Consider the following 19,524-nt stretch of genomic DNA (forward strand, 5'->3'; position numbering starts at 1 on the left):
GAACTGGGAAAAAGGAGTTAGGTTAATCCAGATGGGACATGACAAAAGCATGTAAAACCAATTTCCAAAGCCATAAGACTAAAGGAGGATTTAATTTATTAAGCTTTGTATTTCTAAAATAATACCAAATGATTCTTGTTTTAAGAGAGTCTGTTTCTGAAAAAAAAAAAAAAAAGGAGGTAGTTTTGCCAGTGGAGAACTGCAAATCCCAGATAATGCCCAGGTGGCGTGGCAGTGCCACAAACAGCTCCCTATGCCTTCCAGTGGCCCCATGTCAGTGCCTGGCTCTGGGCTCTGTCCTGAACCCTGCAGGCACCAGAGCCCAAACCCTCTGCTCTAGTTTGCTTTGTTAATCAGAATAGAATATTAATATCAAGCCCTCTCAGGCATCCTAGCTGAAACAGCTGAAGAATAAAGGAAAATTCCAAAAATTTAGGAGTTAATGCTAGCAGCCTGTATCAGATATAATTATCATTGTCTTTTTTTAGAAGCTAACTAAGGAAGAACTGTAGAATCTGATCTCACCTGACCACAGCTGACAAGAGGTAGAGGCATCAGTGCAGCCTTGAGCCTCTGAAGTGTATTTTAAGAACTGCTTTGTTCTCTGCCAGAAACCCACGTGCAGGCAGTGGGATGGGTGGCTAAGTGTGCAGGCTATACACAACTCTCAGCTCATAGGTGCCAATGGCAATTTTACAATGGGGTCAAAAATATAGAGTTAACTTGCTTGTTAAAAAAAAATAAAATATCCAATTTCAAAAAATTTCCTACTAATTTAAGGATTAAAAAAAGAAGGGATCTATATTCTGGGTTTGTATCTGAAAGTAGGAAAATTTTTCATAATGTCCTCATATTATTATTAGTAAAGAGAATGAACAGCACTGCCTTGTTCATTCACATCCAAAGAACTAACTACTGGTTTCAAACTTGTACTCCAAGATCTTTTCAGTATAAGTAATAAATTTGATTGATCTCAGTATGCTTCAATACAAGATTTGAAAAGACTGATGAAACACAGAGATTGGAAAAAAGACATTAGGAAGAAATCACTAGATCACCTCACCTGACTTTTTCTATGCCACCGACATATTCTGCCTTGTGTTGAACCCTAAAGAACATCCAACAACACAACAAAGTCATAATGAAATTGGTTCCATTCTTCACCTGTTCTGTGTTGTATACTTTTACTTGTAATTTAATGCTTGATTCTTGTTGTAGCTTTTTACCACACCAGACTAGGAAGTCCAGGTATCTATTTTCATGTGGAGATACTTCTGCACTGTAATCAGCTAATTTAATCTTACGTTCTATATAATACTTATGTCAATATGAACAAGATAAGCCCCCCAAGCTATATTTATTTCTGGTCAAATGCTAAAGAAGTAACTATATTAGGTGTAAAGGCCCCTCTTCTAGTGCAGAACTGCGTCCTTAATAACTCTCTGGGCATTTTTAACACAGTCATCACTTTGAGTTCCTACAGTTTCAAAAGAACTATGAATACAAGAAGTACTTCTGGCCCTGGGACTAGAAGGTATTCAGGTTTCAGCCACAACCACAGGTAGAAGTGATACTGAGCACTACAACATATGACAGCTTTGAGAAGTGCTGTGTAAATGACAGAACTTCAGCTATTATCCAAAATTACATCTATGTATTCACCTAGGCACAAACCCCCATATATAAATGGACAGCTCTACATATATATTTCTGTCTGTAGGAAGGACTTTACAAAAGTTATTTAATTAAAAAAAAAAAAAGAAAAAAGTTTTCCACGAGAACAAAACAAATACCGGTACTAACATCATGTCTTATCTATCTTCTTAGCACATAAACTGAATAATTCAGAAACAAAATTCCCCACAGGGTCTGTGCTAGGATCCCGAGGAACCATGCAGATGTAACTTTTTTTTTGACACAGGATTTAATTTTCTTAAATAGTTTCTGGAAATATTAGTAAAGAAAAACAAGCATGATGCTACAGAAGACCATTTGTATATTTTAGGTCACTATTTGCACTGCTAGCAACACAGTAGCAGGTTCCATTTGCCTTGCACTAAGTATATCATGAATAATTCAGTTCCTTGCTTTGTTCCCTAAATAGTTGACAGGGAACAGAAACTTTGTTCATGACCCATATGGCCTTTTTTGAAGCTTGCCTATTCATTTAATAATGCACATCACAGGGCCCATCACCTGGGTTAGCACTTATTAAAAATAAAAGCATTCAATAACTATTACTAACAAATGGCCATAAAACAAGCAACTTCCAAGTGCTACCACCTTTTGCTTGCAAATAGCACTCAGCCAACTATTTAAATAATTAAATGCTCTCAATCTGCACTGCATCAGCCCTGGCTCACACAGCCTTGGAGAGGAAACAGATTCCAGAACCACTGGGAAGATGTTCCTGCCTCGGCCACAACTGTAACTGAGCTCTCTGCTAAATCACAGATGCCCTGTTGGAACAAAGAAAGCAATTTCCACCAAAGGCACACTGACATTTTCATGGACTCCTTATGTATTTCTAACTATCGATCCTTCTTCCAGCTGTCTCCCCTCTTCACATCCTGGAGCAGTCCTGGGCTTCTCCAGGCTCAAATTTCCCTAGAGCATAACACCAGTATTGGATTCTTGAGCCAAGGTAACATCAAAACTCTGGCCATTTCATCAATTCTGTATTATAAGGGAGGATTACTGCAGCAGTCTTCAGCCATCCCCTAACTTCTTTTCTCTAGAACAAGATCTCAGCAAAAATACTACAATTCACACAAACTCGTCTCTGAAGAGACTTCTCAAATTTGCTGGAAAGAAGTCAGTCTTTGATGGGGTCCTGACTCCTAAAGTAACAGTGACCTTCTCCCTGAAGCCTCACACAACCCACTTAAATACCCTGCAGGCTAACAGAGTTTGAGCACCCATTATAAAAGGTAAAATGAATAAGATCTTCAAATGCTACCTGCTCACTTCTGTTAATGTTATCTTCTCCATTCTGTTCAGTAACAAACTTTCCCCAAAGACAAAAGAAGACATGGAGTTGGTCCAGGAACAGAGACTACTTTGGTGGGAAACATCAGCACACACCCCCCAAATACCCCAACTAGGAATAAAAATCATGAAGTCGCCAAGAAACAAGATTTCTAAACAATTTCACTTCTGAGCCATTCCAACACACTGTTTTGACAGAGACATTTCAATACACTTTTCAATTTTTTTATTTCACTAAAAGAAAAAAAATAATGGATAGAGAAAATTTTCATCTAACTGGAAAATTACAACCTTTTCAGCCTTGAAGAAATACTCATAAAACAATCACATTATGAGTCAGTATTTTAACTTGGACAGGAACTAGTTCATTAGGAAATCATGTGTTTGTAAATTTGTGGCAATTACATGTGTTCAAAGGAAACATCAGCTTATAGGAAGGATGAGACTTCTCTCACGTTTAAAGATTACTCATTATTGAGACTGAGAAAAATCAGACATACACACAGAGCAGGAGGCATCATTTGATTTCTTTTCCATAATCAGTACTCCAGAAATTTAAAAAATCCAACTTGTTTAATTTTGAAGTCTAACACTACACAAGTCCCAATATTACCAGGGAAGACCCTAACTTTTCAATACATTCCATATTTGTTTCAGTGTGGTAGCTCCTACACTTCAGAAACTCATCAGCTTTTAAAGAGAATTGAACTGAGAACAGAAGCCCCTTAATGCAAGACTATTGTAGAATACTATTATTAAAATTGATTATTATTCAGACAATATCAATTTCATTATCCCTGATCGATCCCAAGCAATGCTCCTTAGCAACCTGCAGCTACAAATGCTGCATGAACAATAACTTATTACAGCACAACAAATTGCAGCCCTGCTGCTCCCGCTTAAATTCGGGAGCAGTCCAACTTATTAGCAGGCTTCTAGTAAATAGCTGTCATAGGTGCTGACGGCAGGGAACTGGATGTCAAAGCACCACCAAAAAGAGCTGAGAAAACTCTTTCCCCTCAAGGCTTTGTTAATTTGATTTATGTGTACAGGCAGGAAACTAATTGCTAATTGTTGCAGTGCATACCATGGAATTGCAGCACTCCACTCAAAGGTTGGATCTCAAGAGTACCAATAGAGTTTTACGCTGCTGATGAGAGATGAATCCTAAACAGGAATCTGCCTGTGTTTGATGCTTTGGAAGTTTTAAGATCTCTTTGCAATGCCCTATGGCACCACCTCCTTTGAGGACACAGCCACTGGATCCCTGGGAAGTTGAGGCAACACTGTCAACTCAGCAAGACCAAATTCCTGCAGTAGTTCAGGCAATTAGGAGATAGTCCGTGTAACAAAAGCTCCTAATTGCATTAAGGGGGGTTGTTCTGGAAAGTTTATTCCTCAGTATCATTATAAGCATTTACCTGGGACCACCAGCCAAAATTGCTGATTCTCCTTGTATGGAGTTGCAAGGACTGGACAGTAAAGAGCAACTTTGTCCAATTTCTGCATCCTGTGGTATTTCCCAAGTGGAAGCAATTGGTCTAAAAGGAAAACTGGTTGTCATCTCAGCAAGCTGTGTATTTTTTTTTTTGTCCTTCAGATTCTTTCTGTTCGGAAAAATGTGGTTTGTTTAAATCTATAAAAATGATAGATGGCAATGTAGATACCTCTTTAGTCTCTAACTGCTGCCTTTTAGCCAGTATTAGCATCAGAATTACTGAGAAATATCTAGTCAAGCATTTCTGTTTTTCAGGTAAAGTCAAACACAGGGCCTACCACTCATCAAAAGTTTCTTAAAATGTATGGATTCTTAAAATCCATAGATGTTTCACTACCCATTCTAGTTTGTCATGCTGAAACAGAAATGGATCCCTTGAAAATCTGAGCTTTCTGAATAGCACCAGACGCCCACAGCAAAGAGGAGAGCCAGATGTCCTGGGGCAGCCCAGCTAACAGGAGGATTCAAGGCACCATCAGTCCCGCCCCAATCCCTCTGTTACCCCAAGCAGACAGGAGTGAGGAATGCTAGACCTTTAAAAAGTAAATTGCTCCCTCCCCCATGCTGGCACAGCTCATTTCATCATCTATTAGGAAAAGTAGTACTTGTTGCCATTCAGAATTGCTGTCCTAATTGGCTCTAAATTGCCACACTTCCAGCAGTATGGTAAAGATGTAGATAGCTAATGGCCATGGAAATTGGTTGTCTCTCTAAACCCTAACCACAGTTCTGCTATGAAAAGTGTGAGGCAATTTCAGCAAGGTAATCTTTAATTTTAAAATAAGTAAGATGGTGCAGCTCAAAAACAAGTGATCGGAGCAAAATTCATTTGTACTTTATAATCTATGAAAAACCTGGTGTCACGTTCTTATAGAAAACATGAGGCGCTGCACCAACATGCTGGGTAGGAAAGCACCCCAACAGGAAAAGTTCACTCTCAGATCTGTTCCCCTCATGCAGAACAGGACTGTGACCCTCGGTCCCCTGTGTCCTATGTAACCTCTCAGCAGTACTGAGCTGTCTCCCATCTTCCCCTCCCAGATTTGCATCCTGAGCTTGTAAATGGTTCATTGAAACAGACACTCTAGCACCAAAAACACAGATTTATGGAATAAATACATATAATCTTCCAAAATTCAAAATTAGCTTATCCATTTGTATTTATATCTATATCTCTATGTATATATCTATATATACACACACAGTTGTTCCATAAAATACATTTCCTGGAATTAGATGTTTATAAGAAAATATTCCAAAAGCTCATTCCCACTTTTCTCACTGATAACATATAATGTTTACATAGGACATAAAATACAAGACACAAATCCGCCTTCTGCCTCTTCTCTTTTCAGAGAAGGTCTCTGGGGTTTGTCAAATCTCTATTTTACTTTCTTACATGTGAAACACAAAATTAAATTCATTTCCTGTCTTTAAAGATAAATCAGGAAGTTGGCCCAACTGAGCTTTCCTTTCCATGTTCCCTAGCAGAAAAATGTATGTTGGTTTTGAAAAAGGAGCAGTAAGACCAAAGCCACTCGTGTGAGCTGTGACAAATAAGGAAATTTGTCAAGGGACTTATCACTTATTATGCTGAGCAGGCATAATACAGCTTATTGATTCTAATTCATTACCATATAATACTTGTTGCTCAGGAAATCACACAGATATCGCTTAGGAAAATTATTTTAAGGCCACATTGTGTACTTAATTTACCAAGGATACAGTAAAAATCATACATAAAAATCAGACTGCACTGCAAATGATTTCCCAAATCAAACATCTAAAAAAAAATATCAATAAATGTTTATGGTTGCCATTAAAAAAAACCAAACCAAAACAAAAAAAATACAAGAGGAAAAATTGTTCTTAGTGAAATACATGGTGGACTTGAAACATGAAACATGTCCTTTCAATGTTAAGTAAACCATAGGCTAAGACATTTCTTCAACAAAGAAGCGGAATATTATAAGTATATCTGTAACGGACCCTAACAGGATCAAAATTACACCTCTTTGTCAAGTATTATATCAGTATAATGCTTCCTTCTTTCATCTACAGAAAACAAAACAAATGAAAGAGCTACGTTTGGCAAATAAAAAAAAAAACAACTGAATGAAACCAAAGAAACCTATAAAACAGACAAGCTTTCCTCTTAACACCTCTGAAGTACAAATATAGCCTATTTTTTGGTATAAAAAGAAATCATATTTGACGTAAGTGGGTATCTGAAGCCTAAATTTATCAAGTCACTGTTCCACAGATACCACTTGGGTCACACAGGGCATCTTTGTTCCACAAAAGACACCTCCCCGTGTTCTCAGAGCCATTCTCTGCTGGGCAGGTAGCAGGAGGATAAGTAATGTTTGACATTACTCTTATCTCCTTTCAAAGGGGCCTTTGTACTTATAAATACACATTCAAAATTATCATGTGAATGAAGAGAATCCCAAGTGATTCCACAGTGTGGGAATGAAATAAATCTATTGAGCTCACTTAGCTGCTGGTTACCCAGGAACACGCCAACATCCATTCCTAAAGATGCAGCAGGCATGACTTCAGACTCAGCCTAACTAGATTTAATACTTGCATATACAATACAATAAATATCTGAGACTAACATACAGGAGGGAAATGACAAGTTCCCATTGAGATTTGCTTTTTGCAGAGCATTTTTCAGCTGCTGGCATGACAAAAACCAGAATTCAGTTGTGTGCAAGGGACACAAAGACAACTGCTCTGAGCATAAGTGGAATGAGAGCAGCCTAGGCCAGCAGACTGCTGCCAGCAGCCCTGGGGGGGGGTCAGAGGGAGCTGTTAATTAATAATAATTATTAACAGGAATAGGGACAAATGGGTCTTTCCCAAGGGCAGCAGTCACCGGAGCCCTCCTTTCTCTCCACACATCCCTCTCCCTTAGAAGGAAAGGCTCTGCTCCTGCTGTGATTTCTCATTCCTGGGACAAAGGCAACTTGCCTGTAAATCTAATTCAGCAGCCTGTAAATTTAATTCAGTCCAAACCTCCAGAATTCAAACTTTTCGAGAAGTTCTAAGCTCTCTTTGCTCCTCAGATACGTGTTTCTCACAAACCCGAGGAAAAGGTTTGAAGCTCCAAGGTTTTAACAGTACTGGTTACAACTGATCAGGGACAAGAAACAGTTGTGTATGGAAGTTTCTCACTTAAAGAAAATAACAAGCCAACTCCTTTTCTCACTGCACAGGCACTTTTGTTCTTTGGCCATGACTGCACAGGAGAGCTGCTGCTGCCTGTCCTCCCAAGCCCTTTGAAGAATTAAGCTGAAGTTATGGCTGGCAACAGGCACCAATGAGAAATCAATTCTTGCCAGAGATGGATTTGGGAGATTCTGCAGGTGATATTACCTGCTGGAATAAGGAACAGATATGTCTCTAAAGGACAGTTAGTTACAACTACAGGTATTACAAAGGGATTTAAACCTCCCTATTGCTCGAGGAGGGGGAAAAAAATGATAGTGAAGAAAGCATTTGAGTGAGAACATACAGGATAAAAAACAGAGGTGAAATGTAGGAGCTGCTCTATAGACTGGTTGGAGAGCAAAGCAAAGACTCCTTTCTCTGTGCCCCCTCCCAGTTTTAATAATGGAAAAATGTATCCAAGAAACTGTGAATGTAATAGTAACCAAGACGTATGACTGCTGAGAGGAATTATTGACTAAAGCAGAATAAGGCTACAAGAATTTTAAAAACGTCAGAGTGAATTGGCTGATCTGACAAACAGTGTATAAGCTAGAGTTATCACTGACATCAACACAACTGCCTTTTTTTTTAATTCTTACTATTCAACATGAATCTTTGTTTATCCATTTAATTTGCAAAAGTCAAATCCAAAATTACAACTGTAAAAAATTCTGATACCCCACATTCTCTAAATAAACTAGGATAGTTTCATTTTTACCTGGTTTTGGAGCAACTCAACTGAAATAATTTCTTATAAAATAAAAATACCATTCTTCATACTTCCCCTACTGAAATGCTCAATAAAGAAATTAAAGATGCAATGCAATATATATTTTCTAAGAAAAAGATGCCAAATTGGATAATACTGATAATTATAATCATAGAAGTCTTTGATAAGACTGCATTTCTGCTACTTTTTGTGTTTTTATTGCCCTGTCCCTTTAGATTTTGTTAATAATTTTAAACTCAAATCTTAACTGAAAAAACTCAAAGTTCAATTGCACAAAACTCAAATGTTTACCATTTTACCCTGAATCTACATACATACCTAGATATGTAGCAACAGAATAAAAATACACTTCTTTAGCATCCCCCTTTTTATACAGGGTGAGAAGGAAAAATCAGATGAATTTTCAAAAGCACTTAAGTGATATTAGAAATCTAAATGCCATTTTAAAAAGTAGTTTTAAAAAGTCAGATTTCCGTGAGAATTGTGAAATTTTTAATTGCAAATTTCCTTTTGAGAATTCAACAGCACACTTAGCGAAATTACTGGGTGTTTCTGTATTTTTGAAAGTCTGACTCTTACGACCTTCGGCATTTACTATAAACTGTAGAGACTTCCACATCTAAAAGCATTCATCACTTTTGAAAACAGGACCTTTCCTAGGCTAATGATTGTGCTTTGGAGCTGCAGACACATTCCTCAGGGAGCACGGTGCGGACTCAAAGCACAGAAGACCCTCCAGCTCTGCCCTCTTGACACGCTCTCTCTAAAAGGGCTCTGAGAACTCAGTCTTGCCATGAAGTCTCAACCCAGCTGTCCCAGGAGATAACCTGCTTTCAGCCTATCAGTTTTACCAGCTTTATCCATCTGTTTTGTCCTGGTAAGTTTTGCTAGTTACGGATATAAATTTAAACAGCGCCCAAAGTATTTTGTGTTTCAACTTCCACCTCGTCTCTTTTGGGTGTGGGATTTATGCCCTTCTCATAAGGACATAAAGAAGAAAGAAAGAAAACTGGGAGAAGCCATATTCATGGCACAGACAGATACAATTACTGGATTCCTATCAGCCCAGTGATGTTTGCAGAATTATGTCTGGTTTTACCAGTTCTGAATCTCCTGTATTATGGAGTAGGTTATGTCATAAATATTTATCTGAGCAAATCTAGTATTCATACTGCTAAATCATTAGATTTACTGATTGAGTCCTATTAACAGTATTTGTGCCAATTTTTGTCAGCATGTAAAATGCAACGTGCAGGATGAAGAAAAATTCTAAGTTTTTTGGTGACAACTCCTTCTCCCCTTTCAGGCACCTCTCACAACTTAACACCTCTTGAAACCCCTGAAACATCAGGAGTAAACCGATTTCAACTTTTTCTTGTCAACATTGCAAGCACCTCCCTGCAGGGGGCGGGGGGAAGTGTTCAGAAAGGCTTACAGAGATAATGTTTACTTAGGCTGTATCATTGATTAGGAACGTGGCCAAGACCAGTAATTACAACTGTGCTAAATTGCACGGAAATTCTGTAACATTGACATTTCACAGGAAGCAAGGTGCAAAGTTGAAGGAATAAAAGCCAATGCTGAGTTTTCTTATCTAATGATTTCTGGTGTGTCTGCTGGGAAAAATGCTTATCATGGACCTGGCTGATGTAGACAGCCAGAATGGGCCTGACAGAAGAGCTGCACATCGGCTCCCACCAAGAGCCTCCAGTGGAGAAGCCAGACGAGAACACTAGCCCAGCACTTCCAAGACATCCGCACACCTTTTCCATCCCTCCAGGGACGGGGACTAAACCGTTTCCCTGGGCAGCAATGATCCTCCATTCCTAACATGGATTGGTAGACAGGTTTCATTCAACTCACAGAATCCATAAATCTCAACAAAGCAAACACAAGTCCACTGCTGCACTTCTGCCACCCCTTTAGAAGCCCAGAGGGTCCCAATCCTCAAAGCTTCATTTGATCACAAGCAGATTTCAACCCCGTTAGGGTGAACAGCTCCCACTCCAGACTTGCAAGCACACTGAGGTGATGTCTGTTTGGACAATATGATTGGCAACTCTGTGTCTTTTAAACAGGCGTTTTTTTCCTCCCAATTCCTTTCTCAGGACAGTTAGCAAAATCCTTTACCATTACCGAGTCTGATCTAAGTAGTAAACAAAGATAATTAAATTAATGTCATTCCCAGTAACAGGTAGAAGAGAAATTGCAAGCTAAGCAGCTGCCACTTTCCTAATAACTCAAAGTATTATACTGAAAGAAGTTTTCCAATAACATATATTGACTTTGTCAGGTTTGGGTTGTGTTTTTTTTTTACCCAAGCAACATATGTTGCATGTTCTGTACTTGTGGGGCTAAACACACACAGGTTTCCTTGCAGTCTCTGACTATTGCCAAACAGATGTTGAGAAAAAGCAACTTAAAACAACATGGGATAAAATCTGTCTCAGATCAAAATGTTGGCTTAAGAAAAATCTTGTGGGTAATGCAGTATACTAAAAGCATTGATTATATATTTATATACAGAATTGATAGGCAGCTGAATTAATGCTTGACTACATTTGTTGAAATCATGCCATTAAATAGAAAAAAAAATCAAATACTAAAAATTATGTAAAAGGCTAGCAACTATATAAGTTTTTTAAGTTCCAAAGTATTCATATAATTCATTTCAGTTAAAGTCCAGATTCTCACTAATATCCTAATAGTAGGTTGAAATCATTTGACAAGTGATGAAGAGTTTGAAAAGGGATGTTTTTAAACCACTCTTTGAAATAATAAAATGGCAAGCAACTCCCAGTCCCCAAAGACAAAGTATTATCCTGAGTTTGACAGACATGTCAGCAATTTGCTGTAATTTGTGTAATACCTAATCTCAGGGCTTAGTTTATTCCAATACTTTTGTCATGACTAAGCCTAATGACAGCATTCAGTTCAATTGACTCTCTGAAAAGACAAAGAAGTTAATTTTTTACATAAAAAGAAGAAAAATCAGCATTTTTCATCACCTGTACCCTTTCCCATTATGAAAATAATTAGTCTGTCTAAAGTAGAGTCAGTTCAGCACATGAAAACTGACATGAAATCCTGCATATTTATTTTTTTCCCTTGAATTTAGTAACAGTGTTGGCTCAAAACACTGTATTAACCACGTCAGGATTTAGGACTTGATTTAGCAGATACAATAAAAGACAATATTGTTAGAACACTCCTGTGGTTACTTTCAAATGTATTTCTGCTCTACTCAAGAAGACCTCTTTGGATGACCATGACAACAATCTTTTCTAACCTCAGGATTTTAAGTTCTGCTGCTCCTGAACTGGTACTGATCAAAAAATCTGCAATGCATTGCCTTTATCATGAGAAAGGAACTTTCTGTTCCAGAAGCCAAAATAAGCTCCTCTGCCCCCTCAAATAACTTTCAAAAGTTGGAAGGAAAACCTAGTTTCTTCCACGCTCACTGCTACAGAAAAGTGATTATACTCTAATATGAACATGTTATATAAACTTTCAAAGCAGTGAAAAGATTCCACATGGAAAAAAAAATAAAATCAAACCCCAGTCAGCAGATATTTTACAACTATTTATATTCTTAAAACAGATTATAAAGAATAAAAAATAAACAAATCGTGGTCTTTCAGAGTGCAGAGGCCAATTTTTTCATCCTAAAGCAATGCAGACTAAAGGTTTAATTCACCGTTTAGATAAAACCACAAGCCAGGCTTCATTTTTGTGCCAAAAATTAGTCAGGAATTTTTTTAAAGCACCAAATATTACAAAACATCATATAAACCTTGCTTTTCAACAGTGTTATTTGGCAATCAGTTGGACCTAGGACAGCTGTTCTATTGTTTATATTTCTATTCACTTTGAATAATCTATGTTTTTCAATTCATGTACATTAAAGATAATAACATATTTAGTACTAGAACATTGCTAAAGCAAAACTATTGTGATTAACACAAATTTACATTATTAAAAATTCGACTACTTTTGTATATGAGTAAATTCCACTAGTTTTCTTATGAAAGCTTCCCAAGCATCACGAGAAAAATGAACATGAAGAAAAAGTCAAGGTTTGTAAATACGATTCCACATAAAACAAATCACATAAAGCCTTAACACTGGCACCTAATTGCATTTAGACAAAAAAACATGCCAAGGTACATACCTGTAAATCTGTTGAATATTTTCAGCTTTGATTTCCTTGAGAATTTCATGGTAGATATGAGGATTATTTGGTTCTTGAGATGCTGGGGGAGAGGGGCATTTCTTGCGAGCATAATATCCTATCACAATTCCAAAAATAAATAAAATCAAAGCAGTGCAAAATACTTTCAGTATCCGAAAAAAACTGCAGCGATTGCTCTTTGGTGCCTGTCTCGTGTAGTGTGAGATGTAGTCGGGGTCTTCCTGAAGCCTCTGGAATCTTCCCTTGGGAGAAGATGATGCCTGGATGGGCTCGAGATCAAGGTCAGGGCTCTGGGAGTTTCCCAGGTGATGCTGGACTGCACTATCCAGTCGGAAATGGTCAAAGCCAGGCTCCTCCAGCTCTTTTTCCATGTCCCATTCCAGTTCCAACGCTGTGGCCTGGAGCTCATCGTTGTCAAGGTATGGAGAGTGCCCCTGTGCTCTCTGGTCTGCATTCACTTTGTGATAGGCCATCTTTTTATCTATTAGAACAAAATTTTAAAAAAATAACAGATTTTTTTCCACATGCAAACATAAATAATTTATTTATTCTTTGTAAACGTGAGAGAACTAAACACAGACAATAAAAAGTAAACACTGGGTTCTCAGTATTTCACTTTCCCCATTTCCATTGTCCTGTCTTCTTTTGTAGGATCAGCAGTCCCATGAACATCATCAGTGGGGAAAGAAGATATTTAAGAGAATATACTGTAAGAATATGAATAAAGGGAATTTACAAGTGCCAGTGGCAAACCACAGAAGTTATCCAATTATTTTGTCAGTCCTCGAGATAATATAAAAAAATTGAGTGAAGGCACAGAGTTTCCAAAACAATTATTTGTTACCTGAAAGTAATTTTAAAGCTTAACAACTGTGTGTATCAATTTGATTTCACACACCGTTCAAAATAATGCTGCTAAAATAAAGTAGAAAAATTAGAAATAATATAAATTGCCTGATGTGATTCTAAACACAAGGAAGTGATAAGTTAAAGAAATTTCAGGGTGACACTGTACTTACACATCAATAAAAGGATTCCATTTAGATGGAGCATTCTATTATTTATAGGTATTTTAAATGCATAGTTCCTGAATGACTGATGAATTTACTTAGAAATTGTCCCAGCTGTTTTGCTCCACTTATTTTTCCCATTTTAATGAATCAAAAGCGCTGCCAGGTAAGTATTTGTAACAAAATCATTCCTTTAATAGCAAGGCATAACTGTGGCACTTCTAGATATTTCTATGGAAGCAGAAGCCTCTAAAGAGAACTCTGACCTCCAGTACGAACACTCAAAGTCAATTTTCAACAAATCATTTTTAAAAGACTGCAACAACAGGGTGCCTTTCCTTCCATACTTTGACAATAGCCATTCCAACACATAAGCATCTGTAATTTTGGGCTTTTCAAACATCAGACTCACTTCTCAATTAGAATAAAATGAAGATAAACCTCTCACAGTGATGAATACTAGACTGACACCTACAGCACTATATTATCCCTCCATTTTTATGCTTTAAGGCATTTTCACTCTCCAAGACTTACCTCCAAATAACATTACTGAGGCCACGTAATAGATGAACCAACTCTAATGGCAAAGTAGAATTTCAGCTTTTTGAAGCTCTCAGAAGAGCGCAAAGTGTTAGCAAGCTCTGATATAATGAAACAGCCTATTGTCCACTGAAAAGCTATCTGGCTCTATACAATACCAATTTACAGATCCTATTTTCCCTGTACAGCCATATAAATATCCCTGGCCTATAACTGTCAGGCAGCCCAGGAACAGCCAGGAGAGCCCACGCGCTCCGAGTGGAGCTATTGCAGCCACTTTGCAAATCAATTCTCCACTTGCAGTCCAAACTCTTCTATATGCAGTGGAAGCAACAGAGTTTAGAGTGATCTGAACTAAAGCCTCTTAAATTATTGTGAAGGTCTGCATTACTTATTTAAATAACAATAACAAATTTGGTCTTTAAATTCCAACTGAGTCAACAAATGGTTTACGCCTGCAAAGCCTTTGTGGCTGACCTTGTTAGCCCAACCCTCAGGTTTGTGAAGGATCCTCTGAACTACAGCTTTACTATCCCCACAGTTGTGCATCACCTCAAGATTTCTCAAGGGAGCACTCTGTCTCCTTATCCAGGTTGTTAAGGAAGATCTTTAGTAATGTCAGCCCCAGAACTGATCCTTGGTGCACTAAGCTTCTTGCCAAGCACCAGCTGGACATAAAATGATGTATTAATATTCTCTGGAAAATTGAGTTAACTAATTTTCAAGCTATTTATCTGCCCTTTCACTCCATCTCCTCTTTTGCTAGTGGAGGGATTAATTTGCAAACCAATGAGAGATCACTACTAGATAATATCAACTGCCCAACAACCTCATCTTTTCAACTCCATTTCATACTGCTCTTTGTCAGGAATTGAAGACCAGTGTTTTGTCCTTTAAAGCAGAACAAATTATTACTGCATTCCATAAATATGTATTTTTGACTCTAGAACTCCTGAAGTCATTTAACAAACTGTTTTAGCCAAATAAGTAAATCCTTAGCAGATTAGCACTGTAATAGCCATAAAACAGGAATTAAGGCAGTTTTTCAGATGCAGTTTCATGGCTAATATTAATCTTGCTGAGCTTAAAAACGTTGGCCATTGCCTAACTGCAGTAGTTAAGTTTTCCCTGTATTTATGACACTTTAAAAATGTATGTTATTGTTCAATTGAGTGTATTAATAAAGGGTATTTAAATCTACATATAAGTGCATAATAAAAATCCATATGAAATTTCTTCAAATGGTTGTTAATGCAGACGAGTAGCAACCACATTCCACAGCTTAGTATCTCAGCAATTGCATTTTCATTCAAAGCACCAAACCCAGTTACCTCACTTCAGAAAAAAACCAAAAACACATAAGCAACTAAATGAACTAAAATTAAAAATCGATATTCAATTCAGTTTTATATTTGAAACCAGTCTTTGGAGTATGGGATCTTATTAGCAACGCATGTCCTTTAGTTAAAGAACGCGAGGAATGCAAGAGTAGCTGCAGTTAACAAGTTCACTTTTTCTACTGATATTTCTAAGTTCATTATTTGAGTGTAAGGACACAGCACAACTTACCTCAAAGTATCTGAGATCAGGGTCCACAGTCTATTGAACTATTTTAACAGAAAAGGGTCTCCTGGTTCTCAAGGCACAAGCCATTTGTGCCACGTAAACCACATTATTAGTTCTGTTTACCACTGGGTATTTAGCTGTTTAAGGAATTAGGCATGACTTAGAGACTAGATAATAAATCCAGTTTTGGGTGGAAATTAGAAGGATAAAGAAAACTCTACATAGTGATTTGGAAAAAAAAAAAATTGACACTAGAAATATGGAAAAATTTTGAAGTCAAGAAAAACCACTACAATACCCTGGGTTCATTCTTCTCTATAACACAGACCATAAAATGAACATATTTCTGAAAGACATTTTTGAAAACTTCAGGAGATAGAAAATTCGTCCCATCTGCCAGCAAGCTGTTTCAACATTTAATTGTTGTTAAATACATGTTTTATTATAAAGATAAAAGAGCAACTGCAAAATGCCAGAAGTCTGAATATGCACCGAGTGAGCTTTAAAACCATTCTGTAGGGACAGCAAAAGGGATCATAAACTCTGGAATACTGGACAGAGCCAAGCTGATTACCAATAAAGCTGATGTGCATTTCTATACTTCCACTGATTTGTGGGGAGAATGTTTATCGAGAGGTATCAAACCAAACCTAAATATCCTTTCAATTAACCGTTCCCAAGAAATCAGGAGAGTCAGCTCTATCAGATTGTTATTGCCTTAACGAGCCCATTTCAAAACTATCCACCTGTTCTTCGACCTTAAAAATAATGCATTTACATCCTGATAGGTACATCTTGTTATGAAACCACCAGAAACTTCTTTTTTGACAGCCTTCCTGCTTCAATCCCTTACCAATTTGAAAACTACACAATAAGGTCGACATGGAACGTCCTGCATCTGCACCACTGCCACTCTCCAACACCTCCCCGAGAGAAAGGTCAGCTTATACAAACATTTTGTGAAACCAACAAGTAAAGAGCAATATGAATATGCCACAGTAAATTCTCTGTGACTGGTGCTGCAGTTGTTAAATCCAGTTCATAAACAGCTGAGACAATCAGCAGGCTCACGCACAGCAGGGAGTGTGGCAAGTGTCAACTTGCTGCACCCAGTGAATCCTTCTCAGGTCATTTAGTGTCCATTACTGATAAGGCAAACTTCCCCCAGCAACTGTACTTAAGGCATTGTAGCCTCTTCATGTAGCCACAGAACATGAAATCCAGGCTTGTTGGATCTCCTCATTTTAAGGGCTCTTTCATTTTTATTTTCTTCTCAGTATCTTCTATACAGAGTGCCTTTGCTCTAAGTCCTTGTAATCTTTTTGTGTCTAGGCAAACTCCCAAAGTAGGTATAATGTCACCTGTTTAAAGCTGTAGTTTATTATGGAACTCAACATCTACTGCACTTACAAGTCTTTAAAGTATATATGACAACAATTTAGTACTTTGCTAAACGAGATGATGCCAAGTTTCAGGTCTAGACAAATTTCTTCAGAGTTGTAAATCCCTGACAAAAGTTGTTTGCAGAAAAGACTGATGCCCTTGTCAACAGCAAGGTTACACTACCCTGTAATTCAAAAAATAATGTGATATTTCCATCACCACTGCCCTAATTTCCTGCAGTAATGATTTCTCCCTTTCCTCACGTTTGGGATATGGGCTTGGCAACCAGTTCAGTTACAGCAGGACAATTAAATACCTTGTCACTCCACACAGCCACCATATAAAAACAAATGACAAAATTCACCAGTTGCTCGCATTCCACTGAAGATGAACCCAACCTGAAAGACCAAGCAGAGTGATAGCAGAAGACAGAACAGAGAGATCAGGCTGGAGAAAGAAGGTCTGTAGAACTCAGCCAAATAGACCCTAAATTGTCCCTTCATTAATAAGCGCTTTTAGGCACACATGAATGTTGTGGAATATTTAACTTCTTCAAAATCTCTATCCGATTTTATTATATCATGAACAGCCATGAATGTCCTGGACCAGGACAGAATTAACATTAACACAAAGGATAACCACACGACAATAGGGTCTACAGTACACCTTGATTGATAAGACTCGTGCACGATGACGTCCAGCTGGAACAAGATTTAACTTGCCTGGGATCAAACATATCAGCCACTTGAGCTATAATATCCTGGACTATCCAGATGTGCATAGGTACATGGATGTATTTGTCTGTTGCCTTTTCAGAACCTCTGAATTGCTGGGACTTAGAGAAAGAAGAATTGCTGGGAAGCTCCTTCTTCCCCAGCAGACAACTATCACATAAAGATGAGGCAGCCTTGGTTGGTCTCTAATATGCTGGGCATGTATTACTAACATAGATCTTTTCCATTCTCAGGCATGTTTAGTTTTCAAATACCTATTTGCCTGAAACAAAAGTCAGAAATATTTACTGAACTTATTGGAGCTAACAGCATCTGTGATATATGCAGAGCCTACCTAGGAGGTTTATTAAAACTGCAGTGTAATCAGATCAGTATAAATGGCTCTGTTGCAGAGTCTGTGCATTTCTTGTGGTACGTGCTGTGCTGCTGCCTTTGCTCTGCTTCCAGAACAGCTTTTCCCTCCCATTAGGGTGGGGATCAGCTCAGTTTTCTCGCTGTTCCCTTATCACCACGCTCATTGGCAAACATCAGAACATTGATCCCAAACAAGGCAAGAGAAACCCCAACCACACACACACTCCATTTCCTTAGTCCATGAATTAATCACTCATCTTTCCTTTGGACTCAACACTCAGATCCCGCTGTTCTCCTTGGGAAGGGCACTGGATAGGATTGCAGTGTTGCTAAAAGCAAAGAAGCGGATGGAGAAACAGAAGTTCCAGCACTAGGAGGGATGTGTTGTGTACGTGTGTTTACACACTGTTCTTAAACTAGGTCTAAGGGGAAGAAATTACACCCTACATCTTTGCTCATTGGCACTAGACCCCAGCTCCACTACCTAGTTTGTCCTGGCCCAACCACCGCCCCACAATTTACATTCCCACACCTCTGCCTGAACTCCTGTCCATCCCCATCCCAAGCACACTGGGCCCTGCTCCTCCAGAGTGACCTTGTCCTTCCCCCTCCCATCCCAAAGCCTCTCACTCCTCCTTCCCTGTTGCTTCAGCTGCAATCCCACTCCAGCATCTCTTTCTTGGTGTCCCCAGAGAATCACAGGAGCTGATGGGGTGGGGAAAGCCCACATGACACCAGGGATCCCTCGGCAAAAAAGCACCATAGTTTTATCCCTGCTTCAAATTTCAGGGACTTGCAGACATTACACAGTTACAACAAACAAAATGCACTCAGAAGGAAATGCAAAAAGAATGTTTCCTGCAGAAGAAGCCACTTTAGTCATGTGTTTCACCCAGTCCTTCACACAGTTTGCTTGACCCTGCAACCACCATCAAATCTTGGATGCAACTGCCTGTTGGGCCCCTTTGCCCCCTCCCACCCAGTGTGGGATGGTCAGCAGCAACCACCTCTTCTTGGAGACCAAACAACCCACCCAAAGGTGCTCATTCAACACATTAGTCTTTCCCTTTTCTCATTTCTCCTCACACCGACTGCCTGTACACCAACCTAATATTCAGTTTGCCTGCATATATATTTTTTCCAAATTCAAATTTTCATCAATAATATATTTTGCATTACATTTCCCCAGACATTATAATTGGTTCTGAAAGAAATAAAATATAAAGCTTTGCCAGGACAAAAACTATTATTGAGACATTTGCATTTAAGCTTATAGTTGAACTTGATGTGAAATAAAATTATTGTAAATGGTG

General features: G+C 38.3%; 1 protein-coding gene across 1 annotated transcript in view; it reads right to left on the bottom strand.

Moving 5' to 3' along the window:
• NAALADL2 (N-acetylated alpha-linked acidic dipeptidase like 2) overlaps positions 1 to 13,097 on the bottom strand; it is a 238,439-nt gene extending 225,342 nt beyond the window's left edge. The window contains exon 1 of the mRNA XM_027724653.2: positions 12,604 to 13,097. Within this exon, the coding sequence (XP_027580454.2) occupies positions 12,604 to 13,097 (494 nt within the window). The remainder of the gene's footprint in view (positions 1 to 12,603) is intronic.
• Between the last annotated feature and the right edge of the window lie 6,427 nt (positions 13,098 to 19,524).

Source organism: Pipra filicauda, unplaced genomic scaffold, assembly GCF_003945595.2.
Source record: "Pipra filicauda isolate LSUMZ 115617 unplaced genomic scaffold, ASM394559v2 scaffold9_size5747161_pilon, whole genome shotgun sequence".
Lineage (NCBI taxonomy): Eukaryota > Metazoa > Chordata > Aves > Passeriformes > Pipridae > Pipra > Pipra filicauda.